This window comes from Podarcis cretensis (genome assembly GCF_951804945.1).
Source record: "Podarcis cretensis genome assembly, chromosome: 11".
NCBI classification, from domain to species: Eukaryota; Metazoa; Chordata; class Lepidosauria; order Squamata; family Lacertidae; genus Podarcis; species Podarcis cretensis.
Genome location: NC_137180.1, coordinates 38,217,579 through 38,238,298, shown reverse-complemented (window position 1 = coordinate 38,238,298; position 20,720 = coordinate 38,217,579). Strand labels below are relative to the sequence as shown.

Genomic DNA, 20,720 nt, shown 5'->3' with positions numbered 1-20,720 from the left:
CAGGTGATTGACAAGTGAGTAGGTCTCAGGGACTAGGCAGGACTGGGAAGATCTGTGTCTGAGACCAGGGAGAGCCTGCTGCCAGTCAATGTAGAACTAATGGTCTGATTCAGGAAAGTTCAACTAATGGTCTGAGAAAGAAAGAAAGAAAGAAAGAAAGAAAGAAAGAAAGAAAGAAAGAAAAGGAGGTGGCAAAGTGAGAGAGTGATGGGGAGGGAGAGAGGAGAGGAAGGGCATGACAGAATCAGAAAAGTGTGTGGTTAAAAAAAAGGGAGAGAAAAAGGATGGCCCACTCACTTTCAGTTCCTGCCCTGCCCACTGCTGTCACGTAGCTCTCAACAGATTATAACTGAGGGAACAAAAGGCTTGGCAGGAGAGAGAAAAACCACCCACCCTTGGGCTAAAAGATTGATGGTTGACTTGAACCCTTCAGTAGTTTTATCTATTTGATTGAAAACTGCTTAATATTTTAAAAATCTCTAAGCGATATATAACATAAAAACAATAAGCAATATCACAAATACCAATACAGAATCTAAAAGCAGTAGTATAAAGCCACAGAAATGCAAAGGAAACCAGAAATTCAGAGAATTCAATGAAATAATTTGAACTTTGACAACCAGCTTCCGAAAGGCAGAAGAATGGAATGTTTCATACAAAGCTGGAATGAGTTTTGTGTCCATGTGTCTTTGTATGCTGTTAAAAGTCACCTCTTCTGTAGAAAGAAAATGTTGTGTTCATATCATGGCCCATCCAGTTGAATGATTGTTTTTAAAAAAATTATCAACAAAAATAAATTCTCAACAAATAAATTCTCAACAAATGAGAAGGAAGGCAGATGCCACACACTTACCTCAAGAGAATTAAACAGAGCCTCAATCTCACTGACAAACCCCTCGATCTTCATAGATCTTTCTTGCAAAACATCTAGGAATCCACCCAATTGGCTCTGAAATATTAAAGTTTCACAACCATCTAAATAAAGTGGTCAGGAAGTTGCAAGATGGTGCTGTTATATTTTACATAAAAACTAGACCAAAACAAAATGTTTAATCTCAGAATGCATCCTATGGCTCAGTGCTTCATTGATATACTACAAGGATCAGGCCCATTGTCCTGGTAGCATCCCACTGACAATAATTTCCCAAATCCCCACCTCTGGGGATTACTGTCCCCAGAGGGGTCTCGGGGACACTTGATGAAGTTGTACTAGAACAAAAACCACACTGCAGGATAAGGAAAATTATACAAATTGGTGTGATGATTTTAAGCCAGGCAATAAGTATCACAAAAGATTAAATAAATTGGAAGGCACTATGGGAGTTTCTTCATTTTTCCTTTCTTTATGCAGCTTGAAAGTTTTCATAGATTTAAGCAGTAAACTGATTAATCCACTAAAACTTTAGTTGATGAATTAATTGTCATTAGAGGGGTGAGACTGACAGGCAGACTTTAAAAAAAAAAAACACCTGCCTTGGCTTTGGGTATTACTTAGATAGGGAATGGAAAATAAACTATTAAAGATGCCATCTCCTTCTAGCAACAAGAGATTGTTAATTCAATGATGAAGCCATATCCTTCAAAAGGCACTCAGGCTGAAGTCTGGGCAATACACAGTTTTTAATAAATGGACTCAATTAAGCAAACAGTTCACTTAAGAACATAAGGTGAGACTTGCTAGATCGGTTCAAAGGCCCACCCAGTGATGCATCCTGTTCTTTACCACATACCCATGGGAAGCCCAAACATGGAACCTCAGCCACAACAGCACTCTTCCCACTTGCATTCCTGCCAAGTGCCCCAGAAAAAAAGGGACATCCTATTTTTTCATGCAAGGCCATTTGGGGTGCAGTGATATTGCACTGAAAAAAACTCCCAGTTTTTCGGGACTGTATTTTTGGGTGTGGGGCAAGTGCGAGGTGCGGGTCACATGACTTGCCAAAGGCACACATCCTGGAAGACACCTATCCCCGTTTGGGGTCTCCAAAAGCTGGACAGTGTGCATTTGTGATTCCCAGCAGTTTGTGTTCAGAAGCATACTGATCTAAATAAAAAGGCTTTCTTATTACAAACTAAGGACAGGATCCCCAAAGGCCTATGCCTGCCTTCAAACCAGTAAAATAATCTTCATTAAATGATATCTAAGTGACTAACAGCCTGATTTTATTTATTTTTTTGATCTGCTTTCTTTCCTGTGCTTCTGAAGCTGTTTCTCAAAAGCTGCCCAGGATGTGGTTCTTGAGATAATAGAGACAACACTCATGAGTTATAACTGTCTCCCATGCAGGAGCCTCCTTGACCTTCCTTTGGTGCACTTGGCCATCTGTTCAAAAGCAGTTTGTGTTTTCATAAACACTCTTGACTTTAATCAGATTCCTCTATATGCCTAAAAAGGAAGGTTAAAGGAAGGCTGGAAATTAGCATCACCTATGAATTATAAGGGATGCGGGTGGCGCTGTGGGTTAAACCACAGAGCCTAGGACTTGCCGATCAGAAGGTCGGCGGTTCGAATCCCCACAACAGGGTGAGCTCCTGTTGCTCGGTCCCTGCTCCTGCCAACCTAGCAGTTCGAAAGCATGTCAAAGTGCAAGTAGATAAATAGGTACCACTCCAGCGGGAAGGTAAACGGTGTTTCCGTGCACTGCTCTGGTTTGCAAGAAGTGGCTTAGTCATGCTGGCCACATGACCCGGAAGCTGTACGCTGGCACCCTCAGCCAGAAAAGCGAGATGAGTGCCGCAACCCCAGAGTTGGTCACAACTGGACCTAATGGTCAGGGGTCCCTTTACCTTTTATGAATTATAAAATGCACAGCAAACTATACTGTGTGCATAAATAGGGGGAAATCATTCTTCATTTCCAAGGTGAATGTGTTTTTGTGGGGAGAGAAATGTTTAATTCCGTGCGCCCCCCAATAGCCACCATCAATAGCTTATTGTACTGAGCATATTGCATAGCTGATGAAAGCTGAAGCAGTGAGAGTTCTGTTGTTTGAGTACCAAAGAACTCAGTAACATGTGGGTAGTGGAAATGAGACACACTGGTCAAGGATTGAAAGCCATCTTTTTCCTGGTGAAGCAGATCACATGAAGGCTAGATTTCATTCCTGGCTCCCTCTCCAAGTTACAGAGCCAGGGAATGATGTCAAGGGACATACTCAAGTCCTTTGACTTTGAAGAAACCACTCTAGGGAATGAAATGGAGGCATGTGACTTCTTTGATATTCTTAGCAACTGCTTATCTTTCACAGTTGTAGTATGATTCTCTATATACTGAGAAGGAGGCGCTATTAAAAATCAATGGGAATTTGGCTATGTATATCAATGGATTTCACCCTTTAAAAAAACAAAAAAGCAAAAACTCTTCACTGGAGTCAAACGTCATGAAAGGGCATGTTAGAAATCTTGCCAGGCAAGCCATTCTTTTTTTCAGCCTCTATCCATCATCTGTAAAATGTACATACTAATGCTAGCCTGCCTACTCTTGAAAGCCCCCTCAGTTTCAAATGTGATTTTCCATAGGGCCCTGCTGCTGTATCAGTGCTGGTACAAAGACACCCTTGAGTAATTGTGCTTTTATTTGGATCCTAATCAATGGCTTTTTAAATAGGGATACTCAAGATCTGGTTAATCTGAGGAGGCATCACATTGAAGTCTGTATATTAGAGAAAGCCAACCAGTTACCTAGATTCAAGAGGACCAACAAGGAATCAAAGTGCTTATTTAGAACTAGGCAGAACCACCATACCATTAGGCAGAATAAGAAAGACACCTTAGGCAACTTGTGCTGGGGTGGAGTGGTGTTAGCAGCCTCACCCACTTTCTTCTGCACCCACTAAGCTGCACTGTACATAAGTACAGTGGAGGATGCTGCCCAATCACCAGTGCTGAAGGAAGACTCAATGTCCCATCTGGCTGGATTATGGATGTAGAATGGTGGGGAGGGGAGTGCAATCTTTTCCTTCAGCTCAGGCAGGAAAATGTCTTGGACCAGTTCTGCAAATAGGACTTTAAAATTCCAAACTAAGGGCCAAAGCAGATGCAATGCAGGAAAGCCATCATTGGATCACCCAGCTAAATTTGACTAATTTTGATCAGAGTGGAGGTCCTGGCACAAGGGATGTATTTTTAGTATTTGCAATCTATCCAGCCAGAAAAAAAGAGGTGACCACTCCTACACAAGGGGCTAAGAATATAGTTTAATTGTGAAAGCACTTTCATTAATGCTGTTGCGCCTGGTGTGTTTCCAAGCAGAATTGCTCTTCCTCAGAGACAACTGTGAGACAAATTAAACACGATGGGTGATATCCAATGTTGGTCATAATCAAAGTAGATCCATTGAAAATCAATGGCTTTAATCTTAGCCTGTTTATGACTAACATTGGATGTCACCAAATATATTCTGCCTACATTAGGTCACTAACCTTTATTGGCTTGTCTGATCCTGCAGTGTATCTTATATAGTCCAGTGAAGCATCCCCAGTTAGGCATCAGTTTCAATGAGAACACAGGGCTGTAATTCCAAAAATGTTAATTGCATACCTTTAATTCAGTCACAGCTGTATCCAAGTTTGTCACAGTGTGGTCTTTATGCTCCCCAGAAAGCTTGTCCTCAGCAGAGATGGGACATTTACACTGGCGGCAATAACTATCTAACAGTTCATGATCCGATTCTTTCTGTAGGACTTCAGTTTCTGGAACATTTCTTGATAGCTTGTCAAGACCCATCAACTGAAATTCTTCTTCCTCAGCATACGTATTTGCCTCTCTTTCATTCACAAATTCATAACTATCACTAATGCGGTCTGAGGATTTTCTGTCATCAAACAGCAGCTCTTCATGAACCACTTCTGATGATGTTTCTTCCTCAAAGACATCATCTCGGCTAACCATTTCATAGTCCATGAGCTCAGCTAGATCTTCATCAATGTCACTGGACTCTTCCTCTTTAATTGAATATAATGGATAGGTATCAAAATCATGTGACAACAGAGAGTAGTCCAGTTCCCCAAAAGGCTTGTCAGATATTGCTTCAGGTGGTGTTTGGTATGCTGCTTCTCTGTTGGACTCAGTTAGATCACCCACAATATTTTCTCCAACTCTTTTTTCAGATGTTTGTCCCTCAGTGTCCCTACAGAGAGTATGCTTATGGTCTAAAGGTTGCATGTCCTGTGCTATTAACTGGTCTTCTGGTTGTCCCTCACTTTGCCAGGGAGGGCTAACATGGTGCAATGCTTGAGATTGTGTGCTTTCTTCAACAAGTTTTGGGACAACCACATTATCCATTTCATGAGCATCTGTTATTTCAGATTGCTGGTTTCGGCCAACTGCAAAACAGGCAACTTCCTCTGACTCATCTTGTGCAGATGTTGCATTTTCAAAGACACTTGCTGCATAATCAAGTATTGGACAAGACTCCTCATCGCTCGTTTCTTCTGGTAATGCTTGGCCTGTTTCTTCAGGCATGGATTCTTCTGCACTTCTTTGAGTGCTGTCATCATTACTTGCACCTGAACCAAAGAGCCCACTTCCAAAAGGAACTGCATGTGTGGGCTGGCAAGTTTCAACTTTTATGTCACCCATGATCTCAACTGGCCTATCTATCAATGCATCATTCAACCCCTCCAAAATTCCTTTTGGAGACAAGTCCTCTGTTTCCGCATGTGTTTCAGCTAGAATGTAAACAGGCTGAGACTCCTTGCCATCTAATTCATATTCACCTTTTGAAACTCTTGCTTGATTTAAGGCTTTTACAGTCCTAGGCTCATCTTTTAGAGCCTGTTCCTTCTGGGATTCTTCCAAATTTGGACCATCAGCTTTAGAAACACCCCTTTCAAAGCCCAAGGATTCCTCTTCTCTTCTCTGACGGAGTTCCTCATTACTTGCTCCTGAACCATAAAGCCCACTTCCAAAAACAATTTCATTTGTGGGCTGACCATTTCCAACTTTTATATCACTCGTGATCTCAGCTGGTCTATCTATCAATGCATCATTCAACCCCTCCAAGATTCCTTTTGGAGACAAGTCCTCTGTTTCCGCATGTGTTTCAGCTAGAATGTAAACAGGCTGAGACTCCTTGTCATCTAATTCATATTCACCTTTTGAAACACTTGCTTGATTTAAGGCTTTCAGAGTCCTAGGATCATCTTTTAGAACCTGTTCCTTCTGGGATTCTTCCAAATTTGGACCATCAGCTTTAGAAACATCCCTTTCAAAGCCCAAGGATTCATCTTCTCTTCTCTGACTGAGTTCCTCATTACTTGCTCCTGAACCACAGAGCCCACTTCCAAAAAGAATTTCATTTGTGGGCTGATCATTTCCAACTTTTATGTCGCTCATGATCTCAGCTGGTCTATCTACCAATGCGTCATCCAGTCGTTCCACCATTCCCCTTGGTGACGAGACCTCCATTTCAGCATGTGCTTCAGTTAGAATGTGAAGAGACTGAGGCTTCTTTTCACTTGGTTCATCTGCACATTTTGAAACTCTTTGTAGGGTTAAAGCTTGTTCATTAATAGCTTTATCTTTTAGAAATTGTTTCTTCTGGGACTCTTCCAAAGTTGGAGTGTCATCTTTAGAAACATCCCTTTCAAAGCACATTCCAGTACCATTATCTCGAGTAGGGCCTCTGGTGTGAGCGGATACGTCAGTATTCTCAGTCTCTTCATTTGATGGATATTTATGGCTATCTTCCTTAGGTTTTTCCACAGCTTCTTCATAGAGATCTTTATATAAAAAGGCCAAAGTAGGTGGCACCTCGAGAAGCTCAGGATTGACTGTAGTGGCAGGCAAAGAAATTAATGGAGATTGGGATAGCACATCTTTTTGTGTGTTAGATAGGGGTTCACCTGCCAAGTTAACCTTATCCTCTGTGTTTTCATCCTTTTCCCTAACAGCATCAATTATTTCACCTTTGATTAATATTTTTGAAGGGTCTTCATGACTAGCTGTTGTGTTTACTTTCTCGGCCATTCTATTGAAGCCTTCATCCAAGTCTCTTTCTAGTGAAGAAAACTCTAAAATATTTTTTGTGCCTGCAGTTGGAAGAGTTGCAGAATTTTCTACGGTAACTTCAAATTGCCTCTGTACTTCCTTAAAAGACTGTTCTTTTCCTGTCTGGATGAAGTAGGTCTCATCAACAACAGTATGCTTTTCAATGTGATCTATACCGTTATCGTTTACACCACCATCTTTATTGCTTTCTCGAACAATAGAAACTTCCTTTTTCTTTTCTACACTTTCCTGGACCCCCTTTTCCTTGACAAGTTCATTTGATTTGCTTTCCTTATTTTCACGATTGTCCTCTTCTATGCCTTCTGAGGTTTTAACACTTATTTTGCACCTTGAAAATTCCTGGTCAACAGCCGTATCTCCAGCATCATGGAATGGTTTTCTTTTCTGCAATGCAGCTGTTTCCAGGTATTCTAATCTCTCCGGCATATGCTTCTCTTCTTCTTTATCAGCTGAAGAACTGAGTGGAGCAGCATGAATATTCACTACCTTGTTACCTTCGGAAATCTCTTTTCCTCGACCAAGTTCAACAGCAGATATGGCTTCCTCCCTCAGTTTCTCGTGATCTTTTAATTCCTTTTCAGGCTCTTTCAAAGTTATCTCCACACTAGGCAAACACTTGATTTCTTCCGTTTTCGAAAAGTCTCCTGCACTAATTTGTATTGTCTTGTTGTCAGGCGTATGTGAGTCTGCAGAAGATACTGAGGAATGCAAGTTGTCTGTTAAAATATCATTTATGGGCTCTGGTATTACAGCATCAGAAGGCTCATTTGGAATTGAATTAGGTAGCGTAGGAGTCTCAGAAATATTTTCCCTTTCATCTCGATAAGTAACATCTGCTTCAGGTTTACTAGCAAACTGTTCCACTTCAAAATGTGTTGTAGGAAGCTCAGTTTCTTCCTTAATAGTTACATTTGTCTCAGGGGGGCTAGTTGAAATGCTTTCTGATCTTTCTATTAACAAATCAGCTTCCTTGAAAGGCGGCTGACTGTCTAGATTCTCTTTTTCTGAGGTCAAAGTAGTATATATTTTCTTTGCCTTAGCAAAGAGAAAGGCTGCAAAAGACAAGGGTTCTTCTGGCATCACGTTAGCTACTTCGGGAGGACGCTTGGTCTCTTGTTCCTCAACTTCTGCAATTAGATCCAGTGAAGAAGAGCTGGATTGATTCAATACAGATGCTAGTGAGACTGGTGCTGGTTGTGAACGAACTTCCTGCTCCTCTGCTTTCTTAGTGAGAAGAGATGGATCTGGTGGTGGCTCTCCTGGGAATTGTGTTTCTGTGGAATAAGATGAGCCTAAATGTTCCAGATCCAGTGATGCCGTTACCAGTGGATGCTGGACTTCCTCATTTTCCTGTACTGACAAAGCAGACTGTTTGCGTTCTAACTTGACAGCTTCAGTCCTTGGTGCCTGGATTTCTTGCTCCATAACTGCATCCGTCAGCTCTGATAGCTTAGAAGCTCCAGAATCCACTTCTGCAGGTTTGTAAAAGTAGCCCTGACCTTCCTGCGATCCTGTCTCACCAGGAAGCTGCGATGAATCTTGAGCAGCTGCAGAAGAGTAAGGCTGAGCCCTTTCCATTTGGGATTCTTTTACTGACTGCAGTGAATGTAGGTGTTCCAACTCCTGTGATAGGACAGGTGACTTTAGAGGAGCATCTTCCTCCTTTGTCTCTTCAGTGCCCAAAATTACCATTCCTTGGTTTTCTCTTTCTCCCTTGTGATGCAGTATTTCTTCATGTACAGATGGTACAATGGAAGGTGAATATAGGGGAGCTTCTTGCTTCTGGATCTCTTCAGTAGAATTCAGCAAGGTCAAATCTTCTAGCTCTGGTTGTGCTGCTTTGGGGCAATGCAGCTCAATGTCCTGGCTCCTTGCTTCAGGCTGGGCTGCAACAAGCAAATGAGACTGACCGCCTTGCACATCTGCTCCTCCAGCATCCAGATGTTTTGACTCTTCCCTCAGAAGTGAAAGAGACTGATCTTGGTTCTCTTCTTCAGCAGCAGCAGGATATGATGAAATTACTTCCTTAGAAAGTTGTTCTGAGGATAAAGGTGAGGAAGGAGGGGCTATTTCCTTTACTTCCTCAGAAACAAAGTCTTCTGGAATGGAATTTGATTCCTTTGGTGTCATCTTTGTGTCCACAGGTGAAACAAGTGGCTCTTGCTTGGCTTCACTAATGAGGACGGCTGCAAAGGACAGTGACTCATCTGGTGCCATTTTTGGAGTTTCAGGAAAGGTGATTTGGTTTTCTTCTATCTTGGCTTTATCCTCAAGAACTGAGGAAGAGTAGCTTGACTGCTCATTTAATGCATTTAATGCCTCATTTAATGCATCAGATAAATAGCTTTGGCTCTCCTGTGTTTCTGAACCAGCAATAGGATATCCCAATTCAGGTGTTGGAGTTAAGAGTGGATAAAATTCAGATTCTTCTCTTTCTGATGAGATGAGGTGTTCATCTTCTGATTCTGGAGACACAAACTTGTGTGACTGAAGGTTTCCTTCCTCTGTGTTCTGAGCTGGGAAAGGTGCCTCTAAATGTTTTTCTGATTCAGATATCATATGTGACACTTTCAGATAGTCTTTTTCCATTTCTGCAGTGACAGCCTGAATAGCCTGATATGTCACCTCTTTCAATACTGGTTCTGTAGTGTCACATTTCTCTGCTTCAACATCAGTGTATGGTATACTTAAAGAACCAGATTCAAGGGCTGCTGCTGCTGCTGCTCCTGCTGCTGCTGTGGCTGCTGCTGAAACACACTGGTCTTCCTTTGGTTCTCTCAAATAAACCAACTGGGATAAATCTTGTCCAGTTGCAGATAAATGAGGCTGGATCTCATTGACCTCCATTTCCTCCTCTGACTGCAGTTTACTGACTGATTCCATTGGAAGAACTGTACATGATAACTGATGAGTCATTTGCTCAATCTCTGACTCCATCCTCCCTTGTTTTCCTGGCATGAATACAGGATGCAGTGAAGGCTCAGTGATGGATTTGTCAGGATACTTCTCTTTCTTATCTACATCATCAACAGAACGCAATGCAGTTGCTTCGTCTAACGGAAATGATGCAGAGGAATCCTGTTTAATGCTCTGCATTGTTGATTCACATTCAGCCAAATGTTCTGGTTCAAACTGTGTGGTTGCAAATAAAGGAAACCAACCATCTTGCTGGCCTTCCTCATCCTGGTCCTCAGAACTCAGCTTTGCATCTGAAGGTGAGCATTGCTGGTTTTCTTCTTTTGCTGCTTCTTGGGGTAGAACAGATGCTTTACTTGGAGGTTCTACAGATAAAGGCGAAACCAGCTGAGTTGTTTCCCTATCTATGGCAACATCCGTCTCTCTTGAAATAGACACTGATTCTTCTGATGGAACTTCTGTGGGAGACAAGGGATGGACTTCTACTTTTGTTACTTCAGCCGTTTGGAAGGTGGCAGTGGGAAGTGATACTTCTGCTGTTTCAGCAGCTGTCTCGGGAGAACCAGGCAGGCTGTCTTTTTTCTCCATTTTCTCTGCTGGGTAGGGTAAAGCAGAGCATAGCTGTTCTGAAAACAGTTTTACAGTTTCTAGTGAAGGCTGCCGAGTCCCCAGCATTTCTACCTTCTCAGCAGATGAAACAGATGACAGTTGCTCTGAAGAGTCGAGTGCTTCAGCAGGAGAGTTTGCACTGACTTCGTTACCTTTGAGATGCAGTGGCTCCAAGAGTTCAAATCCCTGTGTTGCCTTTATAGGTTCAGAGATGACTGGATGTTCACTTTCTGACTGTGCATATGCTAGAGAGTGTTGCTGGATTTCCTCTCTCTGTGCTTCGGGAATAGGGAGTGAAGACTCCAGCCACTGAGATCCTGACTGTGCTGGCTGATTTTTAATTTCACTTCTTGAGTGCAGTGCATCTGACTGTTCTGGCTGTAGTGATGCTGTCACAGATACTTGTGTCTCAACAGCTTCCTTTGCCAAATCTGGTTCCAGGTGCTCGTTTTCTCTTTTCTCTGCTTCACCCATGAAGTGTGTGGGCTGTGAAAGTCCAATATATTCCTCTGCAACTTCACAGGAATCGCTCTGAGGCTCCTGTGTTTCTATTCTGCTAGCCGCAGAAGATAAATTGGGTGCGGTTTCAGCTTCCCCAACTTCCCATTCTTTCAACGAATACATCAAATGTGCCGGCTCTGCTTGCAAAAGTGTGGTTGATTGCTCCTGCGCCTCTTCTTTCTTTGAATATTCCGCCTCCAGCTGTTTCTTTTCTTGCTTTTCTCTTTCACTAACTGGAGGAGGTGATTTTGCCTGCTCAGGCACAGGCTCTGCGGGTTCAGGTGAGCAAATAGGGACGTCTTGCTTCCCTGCCTCTTCAGCAGAATGCAACAAGCCTGAATCTTTGATCTCAAATTGTGAAGGGATTGTGAAGCCAATATCTGGGTTTCTGATTTCAGTAAAAAGAGAATCTTGGGACTCATCCTGCTCAGCAGCAATATTATTTGGGTACTGCACATCCTGAGCTGCAGATTCCGATAGCTTAGAGAAAGTTGAGTCATCCTGATTCTCTGCTTCATTAGCAGGCTGGAAAAGGGGTTTGGTAGAAACAAGTGGAGGAGTCTGTATTTCCTCCTCCTGCGCCTCCTCCTCCTCTGTTTCAACAAGGAGGCTGGGCAACTTTTCTGACACAGTATTTGCTGTATTAGAAAGCTGAGATTGCTTTCCCCTTTTCTCCATTCTGTCATGATGATCTGGTGAAGCAAACCTTGCCTGTTCTGGGGCTGTCATTCGCGTGGCAGGGGAACGTGATTCAGTGTCCAGCTTCTTTGCTTTGTCAGCATACAGCGGTGCAGTTGGTGGTACCATTTTGGAAGCCTTATCTGGAGGTTCAGGCAGAAAAGATCGCCGCACTCGCTCCTCATCTCTGTTACGGGGAGCAGTCTTTGCAAGCATTGCCTGCATACGCTTGAGATTCAGGATTTCCTTCTGGTTATTCTTAATGGTGGCTTGTTGTTCAAGATGCTTTAAAGATGCCTGGAACATGGCTTGCCTGGTGAATTTTTTGGGTGGTTCTCTTGGCCTCCTGATTACAACAACTGTAGGCGGGGGCAAATCTATATTGTTCACCCGCCGGAAAATCTTTTTATTTCTTTCTTCCAATGCTGCAGTGAGTAGCTGAATCTTAGCTCTTACTGTTCCTTCGAGGGGCAGCTCTGCCTTTTTCATGAATACATTTTCTTTTTCTTCTGGCAATGGATCCACCGCTTCCTGTGTAATTTGTACCAAATAGTTTTTTATCTTTGAAGGTTGCACTTGAAGGGTCCATGACTGCGGATCAGCGGGATCTAATTCTCTTTCCAATGCTTTTGCTTCTGTTGGCCTTCCAGAAAAGCCACGTTTTTCATTGTCTGGGCCCATTTTCTCATTTGGTGACAGGGGCACCTGATATGGTGAGTTCCTTGTTCTTTTCTGTACCATCTTTCCTTCGTCCATCCAAGATATAGATTTCCCTGGAGGACCTTCCATGTAGGAGTTTTCCATACTATAAACACCAGATGTAGCACTGGTTTCTGAGGCTTGGGATGTGGAACATCTACTTGAACTTGTCTCCCATGTCTGTGCACTATCTTCACTATGAATGGCATCCATGGCATCTGATTTTACCTCTTCATGCTGGTTAAGGCTTTTTAAACTGCTAAAAAAACAGATTTTAAGAAACTATAACCTTATTATTATTATTATTTTAAACAGAATCACAGAAGATTAAAATATATCAATTACAAGTGTTTTTTTATTATTTTCTATTACAGCACATCATAGCATTGACTGTAAGTGTGATCTCATGAAAAAGAATTTTCATTTATTCAAGAGTAAAAAACCTACACCCTGCCTACTTTCTAAGGAATGCAAGATAGCTAACGAGTTATAATGCAACAACAATGTATATTTTAAAATCCTCTAATTAAACCCCCATAATAAAAAATCAAAACCACAACAACAATTCCAGCAAAGGCAAGCACCAGACAATCATCTGTCAATCAAGGTTTCCCACAGGCATTCAGTTGACCCCTGGAAGAAGAGAATGCTGGACTAGATGGGCCCTTGGCCTGATCCAGCAGGCCCTTCGGAATAGATGCTGCCTGAAGCCATATAGCGACAGAGGCTGATGCACCTCATTTGTCAAGACACTCCACTCAGAAGGGTGCAAAAATGTATTTTTCAATAGAAATATAGTACATCTCACCATAGTGTCTATGTGCCTACTCATTCTGATATTTATGCACTAAAAGTTAATGGGCAACTTCAAAGTCCCTGCTCTCCCTTTTTGAGATTCCTCATCTTTAAACTGGACAGCTCTTCAGACAGAGGAGTCCTTCAAAGAGAGAAGTGTCCTCTGTAAAGTAGGGTACATGGCCACCCTGTAAGATACAGAATACATGCCTTTCAGAGTTGGATACCTACCTACATTAATCTAAGGTGTTTCAGTTAAAACATGAAAGCTATGGGAAAATATTAACCCAACTAGAAACCAGGCTCTTGTTGCTTGAATAGAGACAAAACACTGTTTTAGATCTGTTTTAGACTCTTAAAATTAAACAGGGGAGAAAGAAAGGTGAGAGAGGATTCATAAACAAATATGTTGACAGGAACAGTATTTCTGCTGTATTATACACAGAAGTCTCCTGGCTCCTCATCCACTGCCTCTCTCCTATCCCTGCAATATGTACTAGGATAAGAGTTCTTGCTTTTAACTAGAAGAAATATTGACCTGGTGCAGTAATAGCAGCAAATCTTCATACTTTTTAATGCAGTGCTCACTGCCGAACAGATTGCCCAGACCTGCTGCAATCGATCAGTGTCTCATGCCTCACTGACACGTCTTCTGTGTTTTATTTTGAATGAAGCAAACCTCCCAGTGTAGGATGATCTGAGGCTGGCCAGCCTTGGCTCTGGCAGACAGTCAAGTCCCACCAATTCAGTTGAGCAATTTCCTTCAAAATCAGAACTGCATCCAAGCCAGTGACTGAGCTACATATGGAAACCAGAGAACTTTAGGGTCTCTTGTTTGTTAAGTATTTGTCCTGATTTGTTTGCACCAAGTTTGTGGGAAGGTTATACGGCATCCAAGGTTTATTGAGAATTCCTGATGATCTGCTGGCAGGGAGTTTATATAACATCATGTCACACAACTGTTATCCCATGTCTCCCAGTGCATTTTCCTCTCTCTTTCTTTAGTGCAAGAAAGTTACATATTTTTCGCTCTATAAGACGCACAAGACCACAAGACACACCTAGTTTTTGGAGGAGGAAAACAAGGGAAAAAATATTCTGAATCCCAGAAGCCAGAACAGCAAGAGGGATCGCTGCGCAGTGAAAGCAGCAATCCCTCTTGCTGTTTTGGCTTCTGCGATAGCTGTGCAGCCTGCATTCGCTCCATAAGACGCACGCACACTTCCCCTTACTTTTTAGGAGGGAAAAAGTGAGTCTTATAGAGCAAAAAATACAGTAGATTTATTTGGGGAGTGGATTTGTGTTCAAGTGTGCCAAATCCACTTAGCATCAGAACATAAGAAGAGCCTGATGGATCAGGCCAATGGCCCGTCTAGTCCAGCATCCTATTCTCACAGTCAGATGCCTATGGGATGCTTGCAAGAAGGATCTGAAAGCAGCAGTGATCTCCCCGATTCCCAGCAACTGCAGTCCTCCTGCCTTCCGAGCACAATTCAAAGTGCTGACCTTTAAAGCCCTAAACAGCCTCGGTCCAGTATATCTGAAGGAGCGTCTCCACCCCCATCGTTCTGCCCGGACACTGAGGTCCAGCGCCGAGGGCCTTCTGGCGGTTCCCTCGCTGCAAGAAGCCAAGTTACAGGGAACCAGGCAGAGGGCCTTCTCGGTAGTGGCACCCGTCCTGTGGAACGCCCTCCCACCAGATGTCAAAGAGAAAAACAACTACCAGACTTTTAGAAGACATCTGAAGGCAGCCCTGTTTAGGGAAGCTTTTAATGTTTAATAGACTATTGTATTTTAATATTCTGTTGGAAGCCGCCCAGAGTGGCTGGGGAAACCCAGCCAGATGGGCGGGGTATAACTAATAAATTATTATTATTATACCGTGAAAGCAGAGCAAAGCCGTTGTGGTTAGTAGCCATGTGTAGCCTTATCCTCCATGAATCCCTTTTTAAAGCCACCCATGATGGCAGCCATCTCTACATCTTGGGGAGTGAATTTCCAGCACATCTCCTTAGTTGCACACAGATTACATTTCACCCTGGATCTGATCTCTTGCACCTAACCTTGGCTTGACCTTGGCTTTCTGGGTGCTTTTTGCTACCGCTTGGGAGCACTATGTGAGAGCCAAAGTCTCCTGTGGATTCTTTTGGGATGTGGGCCTGCTCTGAATGGGGGTGTAACCCTTCTGGAGGAGGGGGTACCTAGATTGCTGGTACTTCTAGATCCATTCCTGTAGCTTGAGACTCAAATAGCCTCGGTGACACGGAGTGTCTTCTCCATAAGCTTTGACTGGTGTCCCAGCTGTTCCCCTATCTGGACAGGGATAGCCTTGCATCTGCAGCCTATGCTTTGGTAACCTCTGGTTGGATTACTGCAATATGTGGGGCAGCCTTTGAAGATGGTTTGGAAGCTGCAAGTGGCGCAGAATCCAATGGCCAGATTGTAGACTGGGGAAGGATAACCCAAACATATAACACCAATTCTGGCATGACTGCACTGGTTACCAATTTGGTGCCCAGGCTGAATTCAAAGTGCTGTTTTTGACATATAAAGCCTCATGCAGCTCAGGACCTCAATACCTCAAGGATCACCTCTCCCCACGTGAACCAAACTGGACCCTGCTATTGTCATCTAAGGCCCTTTTCCATGTGGCCCCTTCACTGGAGACCCACACTGTGGTAACAAGAGAATGGGCCCTTTCTGTGGTGGCTCCCCGCATCTGGGAATGCTGTCCCCAGAGAGGCTTACCTGCCAACCTAGCAGTCTGAAAGCATCCCAGTGCAAGTAGATAAATAGGTACGCTGAGGCGGAGAGGTAAATGGCGTTTCTGTGTGCTCTGGTTTACATCACTGTGTTCTGTTGCGTCAGAAGCGGTTTAGTCATGCTGGCCACATGACCCAGAAAGTTGTCTGTGGACAAACGCCGGCTCCCTCGGCCCAAAAGTAAGATGAGCACCGCACCCCACAGTCACCTTTGACTGGACTTAATTGTCCAGGGGTCCTTTACCTTTACCTTTTTTTTTACCTGGCACCATCTCTGTCTTATTCTAGACACCAGGCAAAAACCTTCAGTGGTTTGGGCTCTTAATTTCAGTGGTTTTGAGTGCCTGTCGTCTCTTTTAGTGGGGGATATAGTGTAATTTCCTTCTCTCTTCCCCACTATGCAATCTGCATTTAAAAAACCCCTGTTATTTGTGTTTTGACATCATTGCTTTAGAAGCACTGATCTTGGCAGCTGCCTCCCATAAAATGTAGTTCTGCCCTCAGCACAGCAGCTGGCACAACTGGGTCATAAGTACACTTTGAGTGCTTGAGAGAGAAAGGGCAAGACAACTTCACTTTTCTGCTCCCAGTATCCAGCTTGCTCTCATGCTGAAGATGAATTTGCAGCTACATTTTTAAAAACCACTAACGCTACAGCCACCCTCACTTCAGGGCGCAGCGTAAGAGATCATTTGGGCGAGTTCCCAGAGACAGGCAACACATTTATCAAGTCACGTTAGTCATTTCCATTAATCACATTCCCATTCTTCTTCAGAAGCAACACACACAGAGAATCCATTTGGCTAATTAAACTACGTGTAAGTAATGCAAAGCCATTTATCCTTGCTATATTAATCAGTGGCGTGGTGGTACATGCTGAGGTGCAGGAGCCGATCATGACAGCTCCCATAACCACACTGCTAAGGAAAGTCTCCAAATGCAGGCAGTTGTATTGAACCATTATTAGAGATATGTACACACACACCAGAGAGCACCAGGACATATAAGCACCATGTGTATAAGTATCAAGGTGGTTGCAATTGTATGCGCTGTTCAACCCAGAAATGCTTTGCGAGTCAACAAATTATCTTCAGCCAGATGAAATGCAGCTTTTACCCTTTAATTAAAAATGCAAACCATCTTGCAAAGGAGTGTTGCCATTTAAATGGCTAGCATGAAGAAAGAGGGACCCCATCAAAGAAAATAAACGAAGTATCCAGCCTTAACTTAATGGGTTTCCTACAAAAAGGGTAAATGAAGACTTAATGGCTGGGGGAATATGGCCTGGCATTTTGATGCCAATGATATCATGTGGGGACTTGCTACAAGAAGATCCATCACACAATAAAACGTCCATCTGAAAGCACCTCCAGTCTTAAATCTACCTTGCCCCAGGGGAATTTCTGGAGAACAAAGCTGAGCTGCAAATTCAGCCTCAGGCAATTCTTCACACAGTGCCATAAATGAGCTACGGTATTTGCTACCGCAAAACATAGTGGTGGCCTCCAGTGTGGACAGTTTAAAAGGGGATTAGACAAAACTAGAGGATAAGGTTATCAATAGTTATTCACCATGCCTATATGCTACCTCCAGGAACAGCAATATGTCTCTGAATCACTGAGGAGCGTGAGGAGGACAGAGTTATGACACCCAGACCCTGATTGTGGGATTCTTATAGACATCTGGTTAGCTGTTATGGGAAACAGAATGGTGGACAAGATTTGGCTTTGGTCTGGTCCAGCAAGACTCCTCATATGTTATTCAGGAGGGCAGGAGGGCCGAATTGGCGCCGCATAATAACTGTTCTGCCTTTGTAAGAACTTGATCATTTAGTCTGGCAACACCCTGCCTATTGAGATCAATACGCACCTTCAGTTGGTGCCTGATAAAAAGATTCCCAGATGCATAGAAAGTTGAGTTGATTTTAATCTGCTTTGATATTTAAACTTTTGTATCTTTTAAAGTAAGGTTGTGAATTTTTCCTCAATTTTATTGTTTTGTCTTTTGTAAACCACTTTGAGGGTTTTTACAATCAATTTTATGAAACAAACAAACCAATCTGTGGCATGACGACTTTGGGGGGACCAGTTTTTGCCGCTAGAAGTTTCCCTCTTTTAAAAGCAAGATGTCTTCTTCTTCTTTTATTATTATTAAATGTAGGTAGGGCAAACCAGTTGTGCAGGTAAGGCAGTGATCTACTAGCCCCTCCCCGCCAGCCAGCATGCTGGCTAGGGCTCTGTCTCCACAGGGGAGGGAGAAAAGGACAATTCAATAACCAAGTGACAGCAGATCTTGAGCCAAAGCAGCAAGACAAGACTCCCTGTACTACCAAGTCTTCACCTCCAGCAGTTCAGACCTCCCTGGTTTCAGTGTATTTTTATTTTGTAGTCAAAATGGGCTTATTGCTACCAAGTCCTGAACCAGAAACTGGGAACCATCACAGTAAACTTTTCTGGCTAGGAATCTTCCTTAACTATATACGTACATCTGCTATTGCCTTTGGAGTGCCCTTTCCATTCATCTATTGGGTGTAGAGCTGAAATCACCCCATTTTTAGGAGCCCTGTGCTATCAGACCAAGCAACAAGCCATGCCGAAAATACATGAAAACCAAACGGCCTGTAGCCACCAAACACAAACTGAGTCACAACCACCACTCACTTCCACACACACACACACACCCCCCGCAAGCAATCGATTCTTGAATTCAATTTCTCCCCCACCTCTCATTGCACCGTGGGTTATGGCGTTTTTAAAAGAACAAATTAAAGGACTCGTCCGCTTCACTTACACACACACTCCCTGAGAGTAATGGAGATTGATATGCAGTGACGAGCCAGCTCGGAAGGAGCAGGAGGAGATGCCAATCCAACTGGCACAACGCAGGATCTTTAAATAGAAAATGCCTTTTGCACACAGGCCAGGCACTTTCAGAATCACAACCAGCTGCATTCAGAATCATCAGAAAGCTCCCCCTCATCCTCAAAACTTTCATCTCCTTTTTGATGCCGCACGGCATTTGCACAAAGGCACTTCTCCCCGTTTCAGTTTTCCAGAACTTCTTGACAGCCTGTAAGTAGGCTGCAGAGTCTCATTTTTGAAAGGTACCGTACCTGTTTGGCTCATATTCATCCTCCTCTTCATCTTCCATGGAGACGTCAGGTGATCCGTCAGACTCATAGTTGCAGTCGGTCTCCATTTTGTCCCCCAGGTCACTTTCCCTAGCTGTGTTTATCCCACTCTACTCAATACTCTCCAGGGTTGCCCGAAGCAAACTGTCATCCACAGCAGCTCGGCTCTCCTGACTCAGGAAAGTCTTTAAATAGAACGACGGAAAGTTGAAACATCAAACCGCTGCTGCCACCTTGGACTGGCCACTGGGTCCTAACACCACCTTGTTTCCAGGGCCAGCAAATAGGTGGCTGGCCTGCAAATTAGTGGCCTTGATCTATCTATGGCTTCCCAGGCCAGAGCTCAGGGAGGCCTAACCACCTGTGGCTCTGAATGCAGATAGAGGTCTTCCCCTGCAGCATCCAGACAGTTCAGGAGGCTACTATCACATTCTCTCTTGCTGGATCAAGACATATTTGTTTCTTATCATATTCACATCATGTTTTCCCTCTGAGGAGTTCAAGATGGTCTCTCCCTTCCTGTTGTCTCCTCACAAGAAGCCTGTGAGGGAGGTTAGGCTGAGAGTTGGTGACCGGCTCAAGGTCACCCAGTGAGCTATGAATTGCCATTTATACTCTGCGTTACGTAAGAACTTTTCGCATGTTCTCTCTTGTCTATATTGCAGCACACGCTCTCATAAACACACAAAAGTACAGGGGCACAGGATTCTCATGAAATGTTACTGTCCAGCCGTGGAATCAAGTAACGGAAGGAGGTCCATCAGCATCCATGCTTGCACATTCGCTCTTTACCCTTCCCATTTAGTCGTCTCAGTTCTGAGGCAGAAGGACCTCTGCTTAGCAGTAGAACATTTGGCTTTGCATGCAGGAGGTCCCAAAATCAATCCCTAAGTCTCCCATCAGGGCTGGGAAAATATGAGCTTACAACATGGCAGCAGAACTGAAATGGTTTCTTCTTGTTATCAACTTTGGTTAGTCTATAGATTTATAAGCTGCTGTTAAAAAAAATCAGCTCCTCCCAGGGTGAGGTACAAAAAGTGACATTCTATTATTATTATTATTATTATTATTATTATTATTATTACTATTTGTATACCGCTCTATACCCAAAGGTCTCAGGGTATAAAAGCACAAAATATATATAAAATATATATAAAAGCACAAAAGCAATCTCTCTCTCTCTCTCTCACACACACACACGGTCCCAGCACATTTTAAAAAGGGCATTATCTTGGGATCATTGCTAAAAATGCTCTATCTTGTGTCTATCAACCTAACTCCTCCTGATGAGTACCCAAGCAGGGCTCCCACAGAGGCAGAGAGAGAGAGGTGATCTGAGTGAGTCACACCATTGGCACATGCAACCCACTATCAATGCAACATGGAGCCCAGCCACCAAGAAACTGGTGTTGTGAGTATGTGTAGCAGTAGCAACATCATGTAAACTGTGTCCCAGAACACACTTCTAGCCCATCGTATTAAGGCTAGCCCTGTAAGTCGTATGCAAGACTAAAAAGTTTAAATCCAAATTTCTTCACATCGCTGAGATTGATAAAGCACTCTTCACAATACTATCAGGCTACACAATAAGAGCCGAGAAGCGGATTGAAAGAAAAAGG

General features: G+C 43.3%; 1 protein-coding gene across 4 annotated transcripts in view; it reads right to left on the bottom strand.

Annotated features, from left to right (window-relative positions):
- The window catches only part of CMYA5 (cardiomyopathy associated 5), a 55,115-nt gene extending 35,452 nt beyond the window's left edge, over positions 1-19,663 (bottom strand). The window contains exons 1-4 of one of the 4 annotated variants that reach the window (XM_079995251.1): positions 19,084-19,663; positions 4,540-12,673; positions 854-949; positions 692-715 (exon numbers count right to left, since the gene is read on the bottom strand). In XM_079995251.1, coding sequence (XP_079851377.1) covers positions 707-715; positions 854-949; positions 4,540-12,673; positions 19,084-19,169 — 8,325 coding nt within the window. In that variant the 5' untranslated portion in view covers positions 19,170-19,663 and the 3' untranslated portion in view covers positions 692-706. Of the gene's footprint in view, positions 1-691; positions 716-853; positions 950-4,539; positions 12,674-19,083 lie in introns of those variants that run through there. The other 3 variants (XR_013843496.1, XM_079995250.1, XM_079995249.1) reach the window with 3 other exon arrangements.
- Positions 19,664-20,720: the final 1,057 nt, after the last annotated feature.